At 42.1% G+C, this 25,426-nt stretch overlaps 1 protein-coding gene across 1 annotated transcript in view; it reads right to left on the bottom strand.

The window, feature by feature from the left end:
• The window catches only part of PIP5K1B (phosphatidylinositol-4-phosphate 5-kinase type 1 beta), a gene marked incomplete at its 5' end in the record, with an annotated part of 133,108 nt that overhangs the window by 86,160 nt on the left and 21,522 nt on the right, over positions 1-25,426 (bottom strand). Inside the window, 2 exons of the mRNA XM_080911334.1 lie at positions 2,818-2,935; positions 9,393-9,523. Coding sequence (XP_080767460.1) covers positions 2,818-2,935; positions 9,393-9,523 — 249 coding nt within the window. The remainder of the gene's footprint in view (positions 1-2,817; positions 2,936-9,392; positions 9,524-25,426) is intronic.

Below are 25,426 nucleotides of genomic sequence, written 5' to 3'. Positions count from 1 at the left end.
TCCTGCTGTAGACAAGCCTAAACATTCCTTTGAGTAACTCCTATGAGTTCCATTGGATTTGTGAATACCTGGAGGGGAAGGGAAGACAGAGCAAACAGCTTGTGGCTGCAGAGATGAACATGCCTAGGGACTCCCGGGTGGGAGATGCCTGTCTAGGAACAAGTAAGGAAGAGTTCCCAGTGCTATGCACTTGGGAAGCACTTCACCCCACTGCCTCCATGTCCCAACTATACATGCTCAGACCTGAAACGTGCAATCAACAAGCACATGGTGAATTTTAAGGAAACAGACACAATAATTCTGGCAGAAATCCAGACATCACAGCACAGAATTAACAGGGATGCAATTTCAGATTTATCTACACAGCTGTCAATCACTCATTAATGGTCTCTTCTCTCTTCCCCTACTTATGGCCACGTATCTCCACAGTGTGGGTTTCGACAGCCCTGTGTGACAGATGCCAGGACTTGGTATTTGTGCCACACCCTCTGTTTCTTTACAGAGACCCCTTTGAGACACACCTATTCATCTTCTGTGCTTTATTTGAGCTTAACAGCTCCAAGATATACCTCACGAGATGGAGGCCATGTTTTTCAGAGTGAACAATCACTATAGGATGGGTGGAGAGTGGCTACCCTGAGAGCACACTTGACACCTGTCACTTGGTGGGTGAGGAGCAAGGGACTACTAGAGAGGGTCTTCGGAACGTCTGGAGACCAGGTAGGCAAATGAAGTTCTTTTCGTTTGCAAAGCTCCTTTGTAAGTTCTCCTATTCTATGAAGAATTTTTTGAGGGTCTTAAAGAAGAATTAAGGAAATGTGAATAAATGGTTTGAGAAGTTGTTCAGAAAAGAACTTTCCCAAAGAAAGAAACTGTGTGTAATCAGAAATGACCGGAGTGAGCATGCTGGGCTGCGAAGCAATGGACACAGTAGGACTGATATGAGCGGCCATCTTGTCACATCATACCCAGTGCTATGACAGATACTTGTATTAGCAGTGCTGTGAACTGCTGTGGTATCTATTTGGCTGATCAGAAGGTGAATAATGTCCAGAAGGAAAAAAAGGCTGTTATTTTTTAGTGTGTGCCACAGGGAGGAGAGTGATCTTGCACCTTTCATATGAAGCCCCACTACATTCTCCGGAGAGATAGCAACCCTCAGTGCAACCCAACAATCTTCTCCCCACCTCCAGAACAGGCCTATGTGCTTGTGTAGGTTGTGATGGGGACAGGCACCAGTATTTTACAGGGAGAGGGAGGTGAAAAGAGCCACAGTGGCCAGGATGCTCAGAAACTTGTTACATCACCATCACTGTTCTGTGCATCTTATGTGACAGACGGAAAAGGAATCATGACTTTTTGGGCCCTTGCCACACCTGTTCATCTGAGTCTGGCTCCCAGGAACCCTGAAAAATTCAGAAGCAGTGGGGTACCTCTGAAATCCCAGCACCTTCAAGAAGATCTGACTCAGAGGCAGGAGACTATCTCAGCAGCTCATAGGCCAACTAGTTCAGTTTGACTAGTGGCAAACTATGAAAGACCCTTCCTCTCCATTCAAAGTTGTTCTGAGTGCTACACATGTAATGTGACATGTGCATGACCTCACACAGATATACACATGTGCAAACACACACACACACACACACACACACACACACACACACACACTTGAAACAGAAATCATTATTTTCTTAAGTACCAACTAAAACGACAGACTTTCATTAGCATGGAACAGTTTTGGTTTTCATTCTTTATATTGTAAGATACATTCCAAACATTTTCTATTAGTGACAAATGCTGCCATACCATGTCCTTGAGTCAGTAATGACAGGGACAGGTGCCAGTATTTCAGAGGGACAGTGAGGCACAAAGGAACCAATGGGACTTGTAAAAGCCCCGAAAAGCAGTGCACCGGGGTCTCGCCTGAGTCTTACTAAGACCATCCAGAACGGGGAAAAGTGAGTATGGCATCTCTTCTATGGTCCCTTTCAAAACAACTTTAAAAAAAACCACAAGGTACTAAAAGTGATTAAATTATGAGGTAAACCACTCCTCTCAGCAAAAAACTGTGTTGTGGCCTTCTGAGCAGGAATGAGATAAACCCGAGGGTTATAGGACACATCACACATAGGCTGATGTGTTAATGCCTCTTGTTGTGTCCGAGGGAGGACAGAGAGGAGAGACAGCTGAAGGTGAAGAGACAGCACACGTGAAAATATGTTTAAAAGAGACTTAGTCCCATCACTCTGAAGGCAGAAGCAGGTCACCCTCTGAGTGCAAGGCCAACGTGGTCTATAGACTGAGTTCCAGGACAGCCAGGGCTACACAAAAAAACCCTGTCTCGAAGACAGAGTCAGAGATAGAGACAGAGAATACAGAGACAGAGACTGACTTAGGAAGAGACATGGAGAATAAAACTATCTAGCTTCTTTTGAATGTCATCTGAGAATGCAGGTCAAGATAAAATTGTGGGCCAAGGCAGGTCTGAGATAAGACAAATCAAATAGAGGACATTTGAACAGAATCTCATCAGTAAAACTAACAAGTCTTTTAAAGTTAATTATAAGGTATCTGTTGGGATAATTATCTGAAGTGATAATATTACAGTTACTTAAACATTAACCATCACAGTAGATTTTATAAATACCTGTTATGAGTTGCAGCATCAAATTGAATTTTTGAAGCCAAATATACAAACATTATAAAACTTGGAACATCTGCTATGTTCCTGAGGTCTCTAAGAGATAGGCACTTGTCACCGCTGCTGTTCAAGATAACATCACGCATTCCACAGAGAGGAAAATGATAGGCTCTTACCAAGTAATCATCAGGCTTGATACCGAAAAGTTCTCGGAAGTACCGGAAGGCCAGCGGTGCGTAGGTCTTAAACCTGAAGTCTGGGTAGTGATGTGCTGGGGTCAGATTGCTTCCTTCACTGCGGTTCAAACAGCCACAAACGAGACAGAGACAAAGAACATTAGCAGACAGTTCTGATTTCAAAGGCTATCTCCATTAGTCGTGGGCCAGTATTATCTCTAGGAAAAAATATAGCCTCTGCTCATGGGAGTCTTAAAGCTCCACAATAGCCAATGGCCCCGGGGTTAAGACACAGTGACACGGTGAGGGACCACTCCATGCAGGCATTCCCTGCTTATCACAGGATCGTCCTCTCTCCACTCTTCCCTACTTGGAAAACTGTCAATCTTCTCTAGTGAAATCGTATTATGATGTCTCAATAAGACCTGGAACTTAGTGTGGATCAGTTAAAGTAATTCTTGGCCAGGATTTTTGGGATATTGGGTAAATATCTGTAACCAGGAACATTTGGAATAATTTAAAAAGATTTACTTACTTTTATTATATGTGTATGTGTGTTTTGCTAGAATGTATGTGTGTGTACCACACGTGTGAAGTACCCTCAGAGACCATATGAGAGTGTTAGATGCCCTGGAATTGGAATTATTGAGTTGTGAGCTGCCAGGTGGACTCTGGGAACCAAACCATGCTCTCTGGAAGAGCTGTCAGGTTCTTAGCTACTGAACCATTGCTCTAGACCTCATGCGAAATAATTTTTAAAATATCCTAGGATCTAGAGCAGTGGCTTTCAACCTTCCTAATACTGCAAGCCTTTAATACAGTTATGTTTTGGTGACCTCAACCATAAAATTATTTTTGTTGCTACTTCATAATTGCAATTTTGCTACTGCTATGAATCATGTTAATATCTAATATGCAGACGGTGTTAGGTAACCCCATGAAAGGTTCATTTGACACCCCCATAGGGGTCACAATCCACATGTTCAGAAACATTGCAAAATCTGTCCATTTTCATTTTAGCATGGTCCCAAAGCTGACTGCTCATAAACAGCTGCCAGGTTGTTTCATTCTTTGCGGTTTAAAAAAATAAAATTTATTATTATTGTGATTGTGTATGCACTCATGTGCAGTTGTGTGCACACAAACCATGTGTATATGTGTATACGTGTATACATGTGCCACAGCATGTATAAGGTCAGACAAAAACACTGTAGAGTCAGCTTCTTTTCTTCCACCTTTGCATTTAAGGGACTGAACTCATGGTGACAGGCTTGAGCAGCAAACCCCTTTCCCGATGAAACCGTCTTGCTAGCTCTTCCCTTTGGGGTTTTTTATGCTGGCCTGAAACTAACTATGTCAACCAAGCTGCCCAGAACCCATGATCCTCTTGCCTTAGCCTCTTCAGTGCTGAGATAACAGGTGTGTGTGTGCGCACGTGTATGTGTGTGTGAATGGTTGTTGTTTCCCCTAAGGGAGCATGTCTGAATATTCCTAATCGTGTGTGATGACCTGCCAACACAGTCAAACCTTTCCTCAGTCCACATTTTGTAATTTATGACAGGAAATACATTCATCTAAACATCTCCTGGGAAGACTTCAGGATTTATGGGACATGTGATAATTTATAAATGTCAGCCTCGTAGAAATAAGTTAAAAGCAAAAGAGTCAATGTGACCTCTGACCTCCTTCTTCTCTGTCGGTGAGCAATAGAAACAATAGCAATGCTTGCTTGAAGGAGACTTTCAGTAGGCTCAGGGTCTGGCCTGTTCTTTATTTCTCAGGCTCCTGCTTATTGTTTTTTAGTTCACACCATCAAAGCTATGCACCCCTTTAGGGCTGATTTCCTTTAACGGTCAGGACTAAGAAAAAATGCCCATGTTCCTTTCATCAGTTTCCTTCATTCTTTGGCTGGGAACTCCAAGCAGTAATCCGGATGTTGCAGTTAGTGCTGCATTAATTTGCTTTGCTTTTGGTGTGTTCTGAGCTTCTTATGTTGTTGCTCACCTTGGCTTCCACTAATTATAAGACATTTCCTAAGGAACAGTTCCTTGATTACTATGCTCAGGTCCTGCATGGTATTAAATGGCTAGGCTTAGGTTGCCTTGGGAATGAGACAGACAGACAGACACACACGTGCATATACAGCAGTATGCCTCCAGATAGAAGAGGTGAACATTGTTTCCTTTAAAAATATATTTCTCTGTGTTATGTGTGATATGTGTGATATGTGCACTTGTTAGTGTGGTTGTGTACCCATTCGAGTGTATGTGCATGTGTGTGTGTATGTGTGCATGTGGTGTTCAAAGGCTCATTGCTCTCCCCTTTATTTGAGACAAGGTCACCGTGTCTCTAACCACAGACTACTGTGTTAAGCCAGGTAATTATTCATAAGAATGGAATGATGTTTAAGCTTTACTCTTAGCTTTTGAAACATAGCTGCCAGACTAGAGCTTTATTAGTGACACTATTTCCTACAAAAGAGAAGAAAGGCACAGCATAGATTTTTTTAAAATTAATTTATTTATTATATATAAGACACACCAACAGAGGGCATCAGATCTCATTACAGATGGTTGTAAGCCACCATGTGGTTGCTGGGATTTGAACTCAGGACCTTTGGAAGAGCAGTCAGTTCAGTGCTCTTAACCACTGAGCCATCTCTTCAACCCCAGATTATTTATTTATTTTTTTAATGGGCAAAGAGGCCAGCAATACATCTCCAGAGCTGTGACTATCGGATAGAGAGAAACAGAGCTTTGGGACCAGTCACACTGGGTTCCCATCCTGGGTTTACCATTTACATGCGAGTTAAGTGACTTAAGATCTTAGGTCATTAATTACTTTATATGCCAATGGGCTTTTGTTTTTTGGTAAATATGAATGTTATTAAAAGTAAGCTAGCCGGTATTGTGGCACACACCTTGAATCTCAGCACTCCAGAAGCAAATGCAGGCAAGTCACTGTGAGTTCGAGGCCAACCTCCTTTAAATAGTCAATTCTAGGGCAGCTAGAGCCATACAGTGAGACCCTGTCTCAAAAAATTAAGAGCAAGCTAATTTTATATATTGTACATTAATACATTCCCACTACATAAACAAAACCATGCTTGATTGACAGCTGGTACCTAAAGCTTGCTTTTAATATAATAAATTAAAATCACCTCAAGTTAATGGTCACATGGTAAAATGTTATAGAACATCTTCTCTATCTGAGCAGTAATGAAAACTCATCACGGTGCTGAATGCTCACGCTTCTACTTATCCACTTTGATTTTGGATGACCACGTTATCAGAGACTGCACAGGGACTGTTATATCTTCCTTAAACTTTAAATGTCTGGGCCGTTGCCCATCTACAAGTGAAATGATCTGCAGAATAAATGTGTGACATCTAAAAATAGCTTTGGACAATTTAAAAAATAATAAAAAAGGAACACAATGCATTTGGTTGCTAAGGGAAACCAATTCTGTTGCTTTAGCATGGAAATAAATTAAAACAGACTTTTAGGGGCTGGATTAATGATAGCTCAGTGGTTAAAAACATGAGCTGCTCTTGCAGAGGACCCAGATCTGATTTCTAACACCAACATGATGGCTCCCAACCATCTCTGACACAAGCACCAAGGCAGCTGACATTCCCTTCAGCCTCAGAGGGCATTAGGCACACTAGTACTGCACAGACATATATGTGGGAAAAATGCGAACACATATGAACCACTGTTAAAAAATAAAGTGTGTCACATCAAGCAATTTTCTAGGACTGATGTAAACTTATGTTTTAGAAAGACCAGAGACTTTAGAATGTTCCAGGTGCTTACAACCAGGGCGTGTCCTGGCCATCTATCCTGACCCACATGTTCAGATGAGCCCAGAAACATGAGGATGGGGAGAACTATTTGATACATTCACATGTACACACATATACACCACCAATGTATGAATCGCTGTTTGTTTGTTTGTATGTTTTAAGGACAGGGTCTTTCTATATAGCTTTGACTGTCCTGGAATGCACTATGTAGACCAGGCTGGCCTCCAATTTAGAGATCCACCTGTCTCTGCTTTTCAGTTGCTGGGGTTAAAGGTGTGTCCCACTACACCTGGGTATGAATTGTTAATATGTTTACATATATATAATTTATGTTATGTCCATACATGTATATAATGTATATATATACAACTATGAAATCATAGTCACAACCAAGATTCTCAATGTAGCCATCACTTTGTAGAAAACTCTGGCTGTTGTGATAATTAGGGTATATTTGGGTATATGTGTGATAATTAGGGTATAATTGGGTAGGATACACCATCCTACCCAAGGAGTTATTTAATCTAAAACAACACCTGCCATGAGAAATTTTCTTTTGCTAAGCTCATGAAGAAACTGAATCCAGGGAGGGAACCCAGGGAAAAGTAACATAAATTCATTTGTCTTCAGGTAAATGTATCAAGGATGCACAATGGATGTTTATTTTTTAATTATTTATACACATACACACAGACACACACACACACACACACACAACTGTACTGTAATGTCACATTAGCATTTAAAAGCTGTAAGACTCAAAAGTGGTATATATGAAACGTGACAGTAGATTTTCTAAGTAAGGGATGACCAGTTAGCCTGGCTCCCCAGTGGTGTGCCTGGTCTACTGTATTGAACAAACTGGATATTTTTTCTTGTCATTATTCTCTGAGTAGCACAGAGGGCACCTATTCACAGTGTAGTAGGTAGCATGAGTCATCTAGAGATGCTATGAATAAGAGGTAGAGCTGGTTTGATGGTTCAGTGGGTGAAGCCACTTGCTGATAAGCCGACAGACTTGAGTTTGATCCCCAAAATCTACATGGTAGAAAGACAGAATCGATTTCTACATGTTGGATGCAAACATATTCACACTCAATAAGAAAGTATACAGGAGAATGTGTGCAGGTCATACACCATTGTGTGTGTGTGTGTGTGTGTTTGCTACTTTACTTAAAGGGACCTCAGCATTGATGGATTTTCAGATGCTTGGGGATGCTGGAACACACGCCCGGGGGTGGGGAGGCACTGAGGGCTGATTATTGTTAGGAGCTGGTTTTAAGAACCTGACTGATGAGACCAAGCCCAGTCATAAACAACAAAACAGCTCATTTTGAACACATAAGTGTGTCTGAAAAGTCTTTATGACAATCTTCATAGTCATAAAGACAAAGCGAGCATCCCCAGGAAGCATGTCTTTATTGGTAGCTCGTTTTCTTTGAAAAGTCTTGTAGTTATGGTGACATTTCAACTGAACAAAGAATATTTTTCTGTAGTAGTGGAATTGGCTTTAATATTTTTACTTATTAGAGCAATAGCAGACACCACGCAGGGGTGCAGTTCCATCACCGTTATCCACCTCCACACGTATTCTTTACCATGTCTGTTACATTTATATTGTACGTGTGCACACCTGCCAGTGTGAAGGTGGGTCAGAGAACAGCTCATGAACTTCTCCTCCTCTCCTGTGAGTCCTGGGGAATCAAACTCAGGCAGTCTTGCTTGAAGGCGAGCGCCTTACCCACTGAGCTACCTCACCACCCCGTCTTCTTGATTTTAAGCAGTTTTTTTTTTCTTCTCCAGATTGATAAATGTATGAATAACTTTGGTGTTATTAAAAACAAGGTGTCAAAATGGCAGCATTCTCAATTTTTTTTTTTGAAGAAAATTTAAGTCAAAGTTATCACAAAGTACGAAACACACTGGCTTAGTTCAGATGCAAGGCCATATGGGGTCCCTCCGTTCTTCAATTAATTACTTATCTTTAAAAGGATTTATTTGCTTTTGTTTTGTGGGTATGGATGTTGCCTGCACACACGGATGTGCATTAAGTATATGCCCCTTGAGGCCCACAGAAGATATAGAATCCCCTGGGGCTAGAGTCTTAGATGCTATGAACGGCCATACGGGTGTTGGTAATTGAATTCAGGCCCTCTGTAAGAGCTGCCAGGGGAATCTTTTCCTGAAACAGGGTTTCTCTGTGCACTCCCGGCTGTCCTGGCACTTGCTCTGTATCCGAGGCTGGCCTTGAACTCAGAGATCCATTTGCCACTGCCCCCTGAGTGCTGGCATCAAAGGCAAGCATTGCCACCCCACCCCTACCTCATGCAGCAGTGAGACCTCTGAGCCATCTCTCCAGCCCCAGCTCTTTTTTTTTTTTTTTTTTTTTTTTTTTTAAATTTGGCATAGCAAAAATCTTGGCAATGGGGATTTGGTTTTGTTTTTTGTTTTGTCCCAAGACACGTGGCAGGTTTTACTCAGAGATTTTTTTGCCACCACTCACCAAATCCAATGATCCTTCTTATAGTTTACTAGGCACCCACCACAACTAATGACAGCTGGCCCATGGATGACAGTCACCATCACCACAGAAAACGGCTGTTCTCGGGCAAAAGCAGGTGGAGTCCCAGGTCCCACCCACACACCCACCGGTATATGTGGGAGTATTTTTATCCCGTGTGCAGGGTCAAAGAAATTATACTTCAACAAGAGGATGTTAGTGCAGTTTTCTCAGCATAGACTCATCTCAAACTGATGGAATGCTCTTACCTGGGGAGAAACACACTTTCCACCACGTAAAAGTCTTGCATGAGGACATCGCGCTCTGGCTTGGAAGTGAGATTGCCCACAGTGTATCCTATTCCCAGCTGGATAGCACCTTTAATAGCCGACGATGCAGTCTGCAGAGGAAACACAGGGTGCCGTGTTAGCTTGGAGGGCTTTGCTCACCGTGACAGGCAGCAAACTGGAGGGTGAAGCTACTTTCTTGTTCCCAAATGGCAGGAAGCTGGGGCTTAGTAGAATCTATTCAGATCCTTCTCCTTGGGTGACTTCTCACACTGACTGTGGAATGTCCCCACAGGCTCACGAATTTGATCACTAGGCCTCAGTGGCTGTTTTGAGAGGACGTAGAACCTTCGAAAGATGGACTCTTGTTGGTGACATAGGCCACCAGGAGCCAACTCTCTTAAGTTGCCTAGGCCAGGCATTCCGGCCACGACGCACCATGAGATAGATCATTTTTGTATGTGTGACATCTCGCATTTAAAATGTATCTAAGGTTAAGAGATTGTACTTCTTGTCTTTATTTTACTAAGAACTTGCAAACATTTTGGAACACTTTCAATAAGGAGCATTATAATTTCTACCCAATGGGAAATAGTATAGTTGAATCTATTTTTTGTTTTTTAAATCTGTTTTTTTTTTTCCCTGCAGCGTCCTTGCGGAAAAGTGAGAATATTTTCTCTCTACAAAAACTTATAGAGAAAAAAAAAACAACACTGGAGCTTTTGGTGTCCACACAAAATTTAATTTTAAAAATTGCCTATTGTTGTTGGCAATGATCTCTAATTAAATTATTATTCATTGTTCTGTGAAAAAAAGATACGGTACTGCTGAGTGACACAGGATGAAGCATTAGGACAGCAACTGTTTTCCAACACAGGGATTCTCTGTGTAGCCCAGGCTGTCCTAGAACTAGCTCTGTAGACCAGGCTGGCCTCGAACTCAGAGATCCACTTGCCTCTGCCTCCCAAGTGCTGGGATTAAAGGTGTGTGCCACACTGCCTATCAACACTGATATTTTAAATTTTCTAATGTTTTAATATTTTAATAATGAAACTGAGATGCTGTTAAATTAGGGAATCAGTGTATACACACATACATCTGTGCATGCGAGCACATGTTAATAGGGTGTTTTTGTTTGTTTTTTTTGTTTTGTTTTGTTTTTTTGTCTTTTGCATGTGTACTCTTGGGACTCAAACCCAGGATTTTAAAACACACATACACATGCACGTACGCATGCATGCACACAATACACATGCACGTATGCATGCATGCACATGTGCACACCATGTTCCATAAATAGTAGCTAAGGCTAGATAGAGAAAACCTCCTCAAAACAGCAACAAAAAAAACAAAATGCAATCAAAGTTAGACTAGATTCCATTTATATATCCATTTATGTGTGTCTTTGTATGCACACACATATGTGTGCATGTGGTAGCCTGTGTGGAGGCCAGAGACAACATTCTTGGTGTCATCTCCTTCCAACTTGATTTTGATTTTGTTTCTACCACTGTGTTGCACACGCAGGCTTCTTCTGGTTAAGCCTCACAGCTCTGCCTCCTATCTTACCACAGCAGTGATGGGCCTGTAGTCACCAGTCTCTATATCTGGGTTTTTTAAATACATGGGTTTCAGGGATTGAACTCAGGCCATCAGGTTTGCACCTCTGACATGTCTCATTAGCCATAGAATATGCTGTTTTGTGTGCATTTGTATCTGTGAATTCTACCCCCCCCGTGTGTGTGTGTGTGTGTGTGTGTGTGTGTGTGTGTGTGTGTGTGCCTATGCATATGTGCATATGCATGAGGAGGTCAGAGGTTGATGCTGGATATCTTCTTTGGCCATTATTCACCTTATGTTTTGAGATACTGACCTAGGCAGTTCACTGACTCAGCTCCAGGAGACATCCTGCCTCTAGCACTCCGATGCTGGTTGTACTGAGTCTGGCATTTTATTAAGGTCCTAAGATCTGAACTTAGATCCCTGTGCTTGTGCTGTGGGCACTTTTCTGAGCTATTTCCCCAGCACCTTGGTACATTGTTCTTAAGGGTTAGCATGTTCTATATTTTTATGTCTGGTAGCGCTAATGCAGAGCCACAAACCACAGCAGAAAACAATAAATAAGTTAAATGCATGATTCTTAACCAGAGACATTTGGTAACGTCTGCAAGAGGTTTTTTGTTTTTGTTTTTAGTTGTTGTTATCATAACTGGTGTGTTGTGGGTGCTACAAGCATCAAGTGGGTCTAAGCATCCTGCACTGCATTGAAAAGCTCCCTACCACTAAGAGTTAGCTATCCCCAAACATCAGTGGTTTCATGGGTGAGAAACTGATGAAATAAATGGAGTAAAGATTATTCATTACATTCAAAAGGAAACACTTTCTTTTCCCCCAGGTAATATTTTATAAATCCAACACCAATCCCCAATCCCCCCTCTCTCTTATTCTTTCTTCCTTTTTTTAAATATCAGAGAACATCTCTTTCTAATTTTTTTCTTGTTTGTATGAGGGAGCACCACTTCCAGCTTTTGTGACAGTCTGTTCTGTCATTTGTCCACTGGCTTCTCATAGTTTATCTTCTGTAACTGAAGAATTCCCTACACTTTGATTCATGACCCAGACTCCTTTGCAGTTGTCACCATGGTAACAGTCTAGCATTAACCCTTCCATTGTCATCTCTATGCATATGACTCTTGGGTCTGCTCAGTCTGTTTGGATGCTATTCCACCCTCATGCACATATGGCACTATTTCAGAACTGCCCACCCTGGATCCAATATCTGGTTCTTTTCCTAAGGTCCTGTCATCTTCAGTTGCCTAAGACTGAACTCCCAAGCAGATGTTTAACATAGGGTGAACACATTAACTCTTGTTGATTTTGCCTGAAACGACCACACTCAACCAGTATTGTTCAGAAGCTTCCAAACCATGTAAGAGCAATTCCTCAAATCATCATGTGAGCATTTTGCTTGCGCCACTCTGAACATTTGTCACCCTTTATCTGAGAACAACTACCCACATGTTGGACCATGCAGAACACAGGAAAATGTCTTGACAGTTTTCTTTTCATACCTTTGACTTAAGACCATAGGATTCGAGATACAAAAGACTGAGACTTAAGTGCATCTAGTGCCTTAAAAAAAAAACAAACAACTTTTTAATTTTAATATTCCTTCCCTGCATTCCGAGATACCACTAGTTGTCAGCAGTGACCTTTTGTACTGGCAGTGCTGAATTCCAAAGGCACAGATGAATTTTTTTAATTTTAACCCTGTACAAAGATTCAAAATCTACTTCTTTTCCTATTTGTCACTCAGGGTGGTGAGCCATAGATCAACACTTTTCAGAGGAACCAGCACCCTAGAATGTTCTGTCTAGTCCTAACAGACTGCATGCCCTGGTGCATTTTTGCATCCCATGCCGATCCTTGATGCTGTTTTCCAGAGCCATGAGAGCACTATTTTATCACAGTGTACAAGTCTAGGCAGAGACAGCACCATGTTCCTTGCTGTCCCCACCCTGGAAAAGGAAGCAGTCCTAGCTGACGGTAATCTGTAACCTTGTTCAGAACCGTCAGACCTCAGGGGTGTGTGTTACCAGACTTGGATGGTGGGTTTTATCCCTAAAATTTGTGAAGTAAAACCTTGGGAATAGGATAAAATAATGTCCTCTTGCTCTAAGGAAGAACAAAAACAACAACCTTTCTCCTATGGTTTGCGGTAAAGTTTTGAGTTCTTGAAGGAATGAGGATCCCACTGACGTGTTTAATTAAATAAGCAGAACAAGACCAAAAAAAAAAAAAAAAAAAAAAAAGAAAAGAAATTGTAATCACATCAATTTCTTTTCATGCCTCTTAAAATTTAAGTGCCTGGGCGAGAGAAATAATAGCGCAGTAATAAATAGAAATAAGTTAATCATTTATTGTTACCGCATGGATAACGACACGGATAATGACATGGGTAATGATAATTTTACTGACCTGACCATAGCACGTAGCACACACTTTCACGGTGCTTCCAAGGTTCTCAGTGCCCTTGACTGATGCTGATAACTTTTATTCTCACAGTAACTTTGGGAGGTGACGCTTGGGAAGCAGCGCCAACATGAAAATGTGAAAATCCAAAAGGCTCTATCATTGGCAACAATCAGTAGTGTCATCTACAGTGTGAAACAATGTCATTGTGAGCAGAGCTGCTGTCCAGCATCTCAGAGGTCCTGGGTACTGACCATGGAAAATTCCACACCCAAATTCCCATGAGGGTCACTACCAAACAAGGCCTGGAGCATAGCAGCACAGCAGTCTAGTCACCGTCAAAGGTTAAGAGAGAGCCTACCACCTGATTAAGATGCTTAGAAACACCATACAAAATTGTCTTTAGGCTAAGGAAATTGATGACATATAAATAAATTTAGGTTCCGTCTTGGATTCTATCCACAAGCCTCCTCATTATGCACATGCGAATATTCTTGAATTTTATATCCAAAACATGTCCCCAAATTTTTGGGTAAAGGTTTTCCGTCCTTCATTACAACCTCCATTTCATGGACCCAGCCATGTTTAGCAGCTTCCTACAAGGAGAAGAGGCAGATCTAGGACTTAAGCCAGAGCTGGCTGTGTTACATACAACCATACTCCATGGTCTCTAAAAGCTGGGTTCCTTAATGCCCTTAACCAAGTAGCTGAGCCTGGTGACCAAGGACAATGATTCCCTCTACGGCTGTACAGTTAGTTGACTTCCCCAAGTCTCTCTGCAGGTGGCTGCTTCCATATCTGTTTTTTCAAAATGATCCAAGAATCAAAGTTGGAAGTTCTCTATTAAATCTAGACGTTTGACCTCAGCAAATGAAGGCGCACCAAAGGAGCCATTCCTTTGGATGACCTAAGATAAAAATGTTTAATTAGCTGCTAATCTCACCCAACCACAGGCAAGCCGAACAAAGGCTTACACACCTGTTGGGAAACCACATCATTAGCACTGCTGGTAACAAGGGGGGTTATTAATACAGAACGGTGTCTGGCTGCCTCCGTAGTCAGGATCCCACATGCTCCCTGTTTCTAATCTCTGGGCAAAACTGAGACGCTTTAACATGGATGCACCTGGGTATAATTATATAGCTTCATGGAAAGCACTGCTTGCATCTACAGTGACATATACTTTTTTTTAGGCCACCAGCAGAAAAGGTCCCGTCATTTGCCATGTTTTCCATTAGGCATTAGGCCTGGCTTCATGTTCAGCAAGATGTTCGGTAAAGCCTTTGAAATCTTTCCTGGTGTGTGCATGATTATCAGATCAGCGAGTCATCATGATGACAAAGAGTTTTCAGGATGAAATGTTGGTGGCGGCGCTCCTACTACCAGCCATTCTCTCCCCACAATTCAGAAGCCTTAGGGCTCCTTCTTTCTTTGAGATACCAGCAAGACGTCAGTGAGCTAACTGCTTTCATGCATTCCAGGCTTCGTAAGTGTTACCACCAGGCTCTGCATGCTGTGTTCCCAAAGTACTGGAACATGACCATTCCCCTATCCAACTCCAGGGGAAACCTTTGGCTCCTTCAGTAGAGGCTTAATATGGGCTTAGATTCAGAACACAGCAACACGATCTATTTTTAATTTTGGACCTCGCAGGGATAAATGGAGGCAGTATGTTGCCTGGATACCAAGCATGTGACACTCAGAGAAAGATAGAGCTGCAAAACATCACAAAGGCAAATCACTTATTTATTTCCATAGCCTGTTCAGGTATGATGTTAATGCTAAGGAAAGTGGATGTCAGCTTGCATTCATGTGAAACCCTGTAGCTTCTAAAGCTTGTTTGTAGAGGCGGGGACTAAGCATAATGCCTTGCTCATGTTAGTCAAGTGTTCTACCACTGAGCTACACTGCTAGACCTCAAAGCACCGTCTTTGGAGGATTGTAGCTCATCGTCAGAGCTCTCAGATTGCTAGGGATTCATAATGCCCACTGCATAGATCAAACTGGATCCCTCTAGATCTTACGGCATGTAGTACATGATCTTCTAGAAGGCTCCCAGCTCAATGCTCTAATCATTCATTGAACATGTGTTTACACACCTGCTTAACATGTGATGTTTCTCTGCAGAAGATGGAGCTGACAGATGCGGGGAAGCACTTGAACAATGGAGTAATGAGCATCTTAGCAGTAAGACAAAATGCCTATAGAGATCCACCATAAGGACAGCAATAACCCCAACTACAGTGAGGGCTCAGTGACCTTACACTGGTTATAGAAAACTGCCTCCTATAAAGCATTGCCTATGAAATTGGATCACTTAATAGGCCATCTGATGTCACTGGCTTTGAAAGGAAGCATTGAAACATCTCATGGCAACAACAGTCCCCCTGCCCCCAGGCTCTGTGAACTAATTATGGGATTACAGCTTGGATGCATGTTGCTAGAGAGATTTGCTTCAAAGGTACAAATGTATTCATGTTATGACTTTACTTGAAACGTCTGAATGAGCCTGCAGCATCCTCGCTCTAGGAGCAAGTCCAAAGCTCAGACAGTTTGTAATCTTCTGGAAGCCATCTTTTAATAGGATCTCGTCCATTCTGCTTCTTGATAGCTACACACATTATGAGAAAATGGTACAGCCAGGGCCCAACTTGCCCTTGAGTAAGGCTATCTAGAGATGTTTATTCACAAGGTATTTTTTTTTAACCAGACCATAGAAGAAAAACAGGTATAGAACATGTCTCTGTGGCAAGATGGCCATCTTAGTTGAGGCAGGGAGATTTCCACTACTGTACCACACTTTGGTGGTTCAAGTCCAGCTCTGGGTCACTCTCCTGTCCCTGCAGCTCTGCTCAAGAAGTAAGGCCCAGTCTTCTCATTTGTCTCAAGGAGAAAAGTAAGGAAAGAAAAAGGGACAGATGTCAGACCACTGGTTATAGAAATGTGAAACTGAGGTGGTGAGATGCCGTAGGAGCGAGAATGTGGACATCCTGAGGGCTCTACTATTCTATGTAGTACATACAGTGCTCTATCCCAGGCCCTGCCCTAAAATTCCACCAGCATTGTCCTAGGCAGAGGAGACTTGCTCTTACCATGTCATATAGTTGCTATTGGTCATTTAACTAATATCTAAGAGCCCTTGAGACTGTGCTAGGCATTGGATAATGCATGGATCAAAGAGTCATGGCTCTTGCTCTCATGGGAGTTTTTGATCTGGGGCTGGGGAAAGACACATCCAACAAAGATATGTCCATAACAACACACAATAGTCAATGGCAGGAAGGTCATCATGACATTACTGAGATTAGGAAGTTGGAGATCTACTTACAGGTGATGGAATCCACGGAAGCCAACTAGAGAGTGTTCTAGGCTGAGGCTTGAGAGGTGACAATGAACTGGATAGCAGGCCATGTCACTAGAGACTGGCCTTATGTTTACCATGTGTCAGGCAATTAATTCTGTACAAATTAAGAAAATGGAAGTGGCCTAAACAGAATCTGTGTTCTTAACAAAGTGACAGTAAGGACTTCCATGTGGTAGGACAAGGTTCCATTAGGGGTCAAAAAAGTTCATTTTTAGGACTAGAAGAACAGTTGCAGGACATGGATGTAAACCACCAAGGGCAAGAGGTTGAGAGTTGGCACTGAGGGCAGGAAAGACAAGACAAATGTAGAGCTCGTCCCCCGAAGGCATCCTAAGGGTTTGGTGGGCTTCAGTTGTGTTGGTCAACAGATGGCAAAAGCCAGGGAAGGATTTTGTGTGGGGAAGAGGTGTCTAATTTGAAGGGATCACTGGAGGCTGTGCAGAGAACAGATTGGAGGGATGGTGGGAGGGAAAGTGATTAGGATGTGCTGGTTCCCATGGAGATGGGAATGGCCTCGAGAAGTCTAATAAACAAGATGGACAGAAGAGTCGAATGTAAGACAGAGTTTGAAGACAGGCAGGCAGGGATTGCTATGAACTAGAAATAAGGAAGAAAAAGAGCACCAATAGTGCCTCAGGACACGTTTCTTGATTCGTCCTGAGAAGTGAGGTCACTTTTACTAACCAGGAGAGGGCAGAGTGAAAAAGGTATGTACTCTGGGGAAGATGAAGGATCCTGTTTGAGATGACATGCAGGAAAGGAGCGCAGAGTGGAAGTTTGGCCTGGTATTATTAGAATTAAAGATTGGTTGCATGGGTGATACTAAAAACCAAGGGTCAGGAGGGGGTAATCAAGGAGCAGCAGAGAAAGGCCTTCAAATAAGCAACCTCAAGGGAGTCTGGTGATGCTTAGGGAAAGGTGGCTTTAGTGGACTAGAGGGAGGAGTTTGAAGGAGGGGCGCCACAATCGCAACAAGAGGCTCCTTCATTCCCCCACAGGAATGGGACAACATCAAGAACCACAGGATAAATTCTCCTAGTTCTTACTCAAATGAGAGGGTCACATGTAAACTCAATTCTGAATTAAGACTATTTGACAAAGTGACTTGTAGTTAAACCATCACCACAAAAACTGTTCTGCCACAGGGAAAAAAAAAAACGTTACACTATATCTAAGGAGGAACATGCAAAACAAACCCAAGGAAATTTAAAGAAGCACGTGTGTGCACCCACAGAGAACCAAATGGACATCATTTCTGTACTGGGGTATGTGTGGGGTAGACCTGGGATTTGTTTTTCTTTCTTCTCCTAAGGTTTGCAATGCTATAAGTCCATGTAACCATTGGATTGTTAGGAAATGGCACAAATGGCTCAACTGTATCTCCCAGTGTTTCTCTAAATGTATTCTGGGGTGGAATCTGCCTTTGCTCAGCTGAAATCTACAGCAGGCCTAGGACCTATCAATCTGTTGACTCAGAATAAAACTGCTCTTGTTCCTACCTGGGCACAGAGGCATAAAAAATGGCCACACATCGACATGTGCTTTGCTTTATCTAGCCCAATAACAGACAAATTTGGGTATAATCTGGGTGGCATCCCTCCCTCCTCCAGCTTGCTGGGTACCTGTAGGCATCTAAAAGGAGGAGAGACATGAAGGTCCCCTGTGAGGAGCTCAGTTGGAAAATGTCTCAGATATACGCATATACTTATTGAGTGCTCTCACGAGATCTGTAATTACCCCCTATAAATGGCCACTACACTCTCATATTTAGAAAAAAAAACACATCACATCTCTCTTGACTAGTAGGTGTTTGGTTTTTGTTTGTTTTCAGCTGCTTCTAAGCTCCACTTGTAGTTTCAAAGAGAAGGTATAAACTCTAGACAGTTTGTTGTGCTGGTCACAAGCCAAAGATCCTCCTGTCTCTATACAAATCAACCAAGGCCAAATTAAATTATTAACAACTACTCGGTGCTTCCTGGACTCTACATTCACAGAAGCCAGGTCTCTATTCTCCTTCTCCATTTGCTTCTTAACATTCTACTGTGACCCTTGGTCCCATTCTTCCACCGGCCTCTCCACAATGTCTCTGTTTATGACATTAGATAGAAAGGGCAAGTTCCTTCTGCCACCATTAGCTTCACATGAGACTTCCTTGTGTTCTATTACTTTCATGGCAGGTAACTACTTTTCTGATACATTTTTTTTTTGTAGTAATCTACCTTTTTCAAAATAAGAATATAGTAGCCCCGTCTTAATGTGGCCTCTTTCTGGGCTTCCATTCTGTGTGAACTGCCTTGGGATAAGGTCATTCTGACACAGTGGGCACTAAACAACCTTGGAAAAAGCCCAAGGCAAACATACTTTCTATTTAATTTTCCCTTCTCACCGAGAAGCTTTTTAAGAGGATTCCAGTGTTTGACGGAAGAACGGCCTCTCAAATGTTGATAAAGGTAGAACAAAGAAAAGAAATTGCATGGTTTCCTTTAAGTCAGCTCCACCTCGTTGGTAATCTGTCAAGAGAGGCGTACTTTATGGAAAGGAAAAGTGTGTTACACAAACACTCCTCGTCAGGAGAAGGCTGAGCTCTCACGGTACGTGCCAGTCAGCAGTGGTAAATTAGGTACACTCAATGGGCCGTAAGAAGACATACCAAAAACTGCAAATGAAACTCATGATTTAGGACAGTGTGCCATTATGAATGCCACCATATTGGCTTTTTACAAATGTTACCGTTTAAACCAAAGACATTCCATTATAAATATGGCACAATATATTCTTAATATCATTCCTACACACCAGGGAAGAAAATTACACATGTCCATGTATTCAAATAGGAACAGTATTTATTTGACACAAACACAAACTTAGATTCAACAGCAAAAAATAAGGAATGATATTTTTTCCCCAATTTTCTAACTTTGGCCAAAATTAAACCACACAAAATTTTAGAATGTTATGCTGCCTGAAAAGGGAGATGTCAACTTTTTTTTTTGATTTTTCCTTTTTTAAATTTTATTTTTACACTTAAGATTTTATTCCCCTCCCTGTCCACCCTCCTACTACTCCACATCCCATTCCTCCTCCCTGCAGGGAGCTGTCAACTGTAAAGCTAAAAGATTGATTACCTAAGCACTCATCTAGACTGGGGGCAGATGTTGCAAGCGTTCCTTACAGATGTTGCTATGTGCCTTCAGCATCTACTCTTCCTCATTTGCCATCTGTTGTTATGAAAGGTCACTTTGCCCCCGAGGTGACACCTGGAAGGTTATGGAGATGATTTTGATTGTTTGAATCGGAGAGAGTCTCTGCCATCTGTTGGTAAGAGGCCAGTGGTGTGCTCAACATTCCACAGGCACACAACGGAGTTACCCCCAAACCAATAACCCGGCAGAAGTGAGGACAACCTCTGTCCTGTTTCTGAGAAATTAGCAGGGGAGTGGCTTCAGCCGTTATCGTTGGAATCCTTGCCTTCACACATACTGGAACCATGTTCCAAGCGCTACCACTTAGGAACCTACATGCAAACACCCTTGATTTGATTCAAAATGCTCTTGGGCAGAAAAACAAATGTCAGACCGACTTGTGGCCCATGTTCACAGAGGAAAAGTTAAGCAATCCAGAGTTATAGAAGGTGAAACACAAATGTTCCCATGTTTCCTCTTTGTATGCAGAGGTTAACTCTACTATTTAGTATGCATTGCGGGTAGTTCTCTCAACACGATGAAAATACATACAGGTGCACACTGGAGATGAACGTATGCTTATTGTGTGTACAACATGGCATCGCAAAATATAAATGAATAAAAGTCCTACTGGCTTTGTTGCAACTTGGCTCTTTCACATATTAGTCTTCTGTGTCCAACTATACACACTTTATGTGCCACGCTTTGAATGTGGAATGCTCCCCACAGGCTCCCAGCACAAGCTTCCCAGCTTATGGTTCTATGGGTCCTTTAGGAAGTGAGCCTCATGACTCGCTCCAGCTTTGGTCTGGCCCCATGTGGAAAAAGCTGTCCTATCTGCTCCTGCTGTCATGGACTGAGCTTCTCTGTTGTTTCTGTACCATGACAGATAGACTGGGACTCAGAAACCAACAAAGACAGAACAAATCTCCCCTCCCTTAGGTTGCTTCCGATGCGTACTTAGTCACAGCATTCCCGCTCTGACTGACAGACTTCACAGCTTGTATGTGACAGACCTGGTTAACTGCTGTCCTGTTGACAGACTATTTCTTTCTCTCTCCCTCCCTCCGATGCCGTATTTATGAGGAGTGTCTTTAGCTTAAACAGTAACGTTTCTAAAAGACTAATAGAGTAGAAGTCACAGAGCCATACCATCGAGAGTTTCACCTGCAATTGTTGGCAGAGATCCTTCAGGGCAACTGAATGTGCATAACTCGCCAGGGCCGTGTTATAAAAGTGTGGCTTTTGTTAATAAAGACGGCTTGTTTAATATGCTTTTCCTTTCTAATAAAACGGCCTCCTCTACTCCTGTGGGACCGAACCCAGAGGCTTGTGCATGCTAAGCAAGCGCTCTAGCTCTAAGCTACAACCCTGGCTCTTACTGCTGAGACTGTTGTCCAGGCTGCATTTGAACTGGTGGTTCTCCTTCAGCTTCCTAAGTAGCCAGGATTACAAGCACGAGCTACAACCACTCAGCTAGCTCAGCTCTCACTTTTAGGTAAAGTATAATACCAAACAAACAAACAAACAAACAAACAAAAAAAAAGACATTTGTTCATCCACTCTTGAAGCAACGTTCTGAATGTCTTGCAACAGAGATCCCAGAGAATTCCCAAGTTAAAGGAGATGAACATTTCTACTTTTGGAAGGGTCTGCCAAGATCCTCCTAGAAGAGATTTCAACTTACACGACCTCCCAGTGGAGCATGAGACTGTTCTTATGGTCACATTCCCGCCAATACAAGCATCATCAACATTCATCTTTTCCACACTTGCTGCTTTAGCCCTCCATTTTCTTAATCATTAGCGTGTGCTTTTTGCATACTTGCTGTTAACATCATAATTTTACTTTTTTATGGTCACACACTAATAGCCATGCTCAATTACTTCATGTTAATTGATGCTAAACTGCTCTCGCAAAATACTCCCGCTGGAAGCTCTGGAAAAGATTGGTTTTATTGTGGAAACTGTAAATTCTCCCAGGATAAAAACAAAAGCAAAAAAGCTATTTTTTATCATCCACAAAACAAAGCTCTTTATTTCTCTAATTAAATTTATAAACTGTTAGTCGTTTATGTTTGAAATAGTCCATTAGAAGAACTTCATTTATAGGCACACAATTCATGTTTTAGATAACACAGATACACAGGAATGCATCACTCAATGGCCTTGGTTGGGCAGTGGAGTCTTTTTTGGAAGGAATAAAAAAATCCTGAAGTGGGTGGGATGGGTATGCAGAACTCATATGGCTGATGTGACAGAAAAACAGACACGGTCTAAGTGTCTGTCTAACTGTTTGTTAATAGTCTCCTGCCATGTTTTTAAAAATCCTCTCCCATGGGTTCCTAACCGTGGGCAACAATCTTGGGTCTTTGGCTGGACTTTTTCATTAGGGTGGTGGTTTTCTTGTCAGGACTCCACTCCAATCTTAGTAGTTGGGGTGAGGGGCGCACGAATCACTTCCGCGTTCTCTTAGCAAGTTGGCCTTTGTGGGTCCTCTTGTCACTCAGGCACTCTACTATTTTTTACTTGCCTATGATGAAACCCAAAGTAGATTAATTATCCTGAGTCATGTAGCACCAACATGGAAACATGAGCCTTAGAAATCAGGGCTTTTCACCCCAACTTCACATTCGGAGCCCTCTGTCCCACATTGTCACTGGTCATGGAGGACACCATCACCGAGAGGGTACATTTCAAGGGAGCACAAGCCCCCCTCAGTCCTACGGCTAATTCGAGCACTTGCTGGTGACTGTGTGGACCTGCCTCCAGGTAATGCCACCAGCTACCCTTCTTATTTGCATTACTTATGGTCAAGTCTTTTCAAGAGCTGTGTAGGCAGGTGATGGCCAAAGCTAAGGGTCACTCCCTTAGACTTCCATTTTCACAAAACACTCTGGTTTGGGTACACAGAGACCTGGGCACTAAGGGACCCAAGAAGACAGCCATTGTAATTGGGATATTTGGAAAGTTAGTTAGAATTTGGGCTGTTGGCCAGCTCTGTGTGGGACAGGGGCAAGTCAACCCCTCTTCTTTGAAGGAAACCCTAAGCAACCCCTACATTTTCACCCACCTTTAACTGCCTTTGTATTATCCCTTCTTACTTCAAGTGGTTACTCACTCCTAGCCCTGCCTTATACTTCCTTCATGTCTTCCCAGCTCTTGCTGCATATCACAAACACAGAGGAAGAGGGAGAAGGAAAGGGGGAGGGGTAGGAAGGAGAGGGTGAGAGGGGAGAGAGGGGAAGGGAAGGGAGAAGGAGAGGGAAAGGCAGGCTATTGACTTCAGGAGCTAAGTCAAGATACTAACCAATTTTAAGAGGGCCAAGACCTGCAGAGAAACTGAACATTGCTTCTGGGCACAGCAGTATTCTGTAAACACTCATTGTGTACACCTTGATCATCTATGTTAAGAGATGTCAGAACTTTCTCATTTCACCAACTGATTTGTTCAGCTAAGCAGAGGAAATCACACGTGCTTTCCACACAGTATCAACAAGGTCATAGACACAGGCCTGCAATCCCTTACTTCAGAAGATAAATGACTAAGCAAGGCATTTCCAGGGCTATCTGTCTGAAGAGAGAGTGGAAGCAGAAGCGAGCCACCTTAGGGAGGCAGGAATCACACCACGTTTTCTTCCTTTGTGCCTCAATTTGTATTAGTCACTTGTTGACAACCAAGCTTCTTGATTGAGGAAACTGTGATAGAAAGAGGAAATTAATAACAGTGGAGAAGCAGGGCTAGAAGGAAGAAGAACAGCTTTGCCTTCGCCTTCAAATCTCTACCAGTTAAGAATTTTACCCTTTTTGGTTATTAAGGCAAGATAAATGTTTAATGTGCTTATATATTCTAAGAAAAGAAATATATATATATATATATATATCTTAATATACATCTAAATATTTGATATTATATATATCATAGAACATGTCATATGAATATACTGCACACTACAGGAATAACTAGTGATTGTACAATATAAAGTCAAAGTCAAGAAGGAAAGGGCTATGACTGCCAATGGAGCAGGATCATTATGATAATAATGTCTTTTCTCTAAATCCCAACGGGCAAGCTCATTTTGTGAAAGAATGGGGAGCAATGATACCCCCTTTACCCTTAGATTATTTGGAGTGATAATTCTAGCAACTTTTTGACACTTTCAGTGTTGTTACTACTGCCTCATAGCTTTGTTGAATCTTGAGGAGCCACAAATCAAACAAACAGACAAACAAACAAGCCAATGCCAAGAGAACTTTAAACACAGAGCTATGAAACACCAGAATTGGTTTTCATCAGATGAGGCTTTAAGATTTGGAGCTCAGGTATTTCCGGAGTAGACAGCTTTTAAGTATTTAATAGGCTTCAGTGAGATAATTTTCCTAGATGTTTAATACACTTATATATTTACATACTGTTCCTTTAAATTAAGTTGTAATTACTTAAAATTCTTATATGAAGACTGAGTTGTTTGTAATATTTATTCTCCACTTTCTTACCACCACAGAGGTTGAAAGTCCAGCTCAGAAAGTTTGCAAGCCTGAAAGGACAACCTTCATCAATTTTTACAAAGAAATGTTTGACTGTGGTCCTTCCAGAAAGCTCACAGAATGGGCTGGAGTGTAGTTCCCGGCACCCAAGTCAGATGACTGGCAACTCCAGCTGTAAGGAATCAGTGCCCCTTTCTGAACTCTGCAGAAAGCCACACCCTGCCCCCACTCTATAAACACATATAAATAAAAATAAAGAAAGAGCACACAAAATTCATTCACATGTCTTTCCAGAACTCCACAACAAGATTATAGTATCAAAACTGGGCAATAATGTCAATTTCTTGCAAATCTGGGTGGAGCATTTTTTGCCTTTGCAATCTCTATTCTCCCCCCAAGATCAGGCTCTACCCCGACCTGCTTATATTCCTGTTCATCATAGACGTCCGAAGCAGAATGTTCTAGGTCTGGAGGAGATGGCTGGCTCTTCTACATGGAGGACTTACTTTGAGGTGCTGTATCTGAACCCAGGGATACACTCAGATGGTAATAGGGATGAGAGCAAAGTCCCAGGCTTCCATCCTTCCGCCAGCTCAGTGGCTGGCGTGGAAGAGAACACAGTATCCAGTGACCACTGTCTTCATTTCATAAGCCTCAGTGCAGTAATTCACACCTAGGAACTAACTGATCTAATGGGCCAGCAACACCAGGAAGAATCCAAACGCCCAGCCCCTTCTACCATGCAGAAGCTGAGATGCTGTAAAAGGGTCCTGACATCCAGGGGTTTCATTTCTTCCTCTAAAAAAATGAAGGCAGTGAGCTAAAGACTGTAAAGGCTTCTTATACATTCAAAATACTGAAAGTCTACTTTCCAATTTCATGATGTTCTCAGTATTTACTGAAATTTACTTGCTTCATATGACTTAACATTTTTCATTCCACCACTTTTCCCTGTATTTATTATTTTCTCTCCATTTATAGTCATACCAGTATAGACTTCTCAGTCATAGT

Source organism: Micromys minutus, assembly GCF_963924665.1.
Source record: "Micromys minutus genome assembly, chromosome: 2".
Classification (NCBI taxonomy): Eukaryota; Metazoa; Chordata; class Mammalia; order Rodentia; family Muridae; genus Micromys; species Micromys minutus.
Note: the sequence above shows the minus strand (reverse complement) of the source record. Positions and strands in the feature narration are given on the sequence as shown.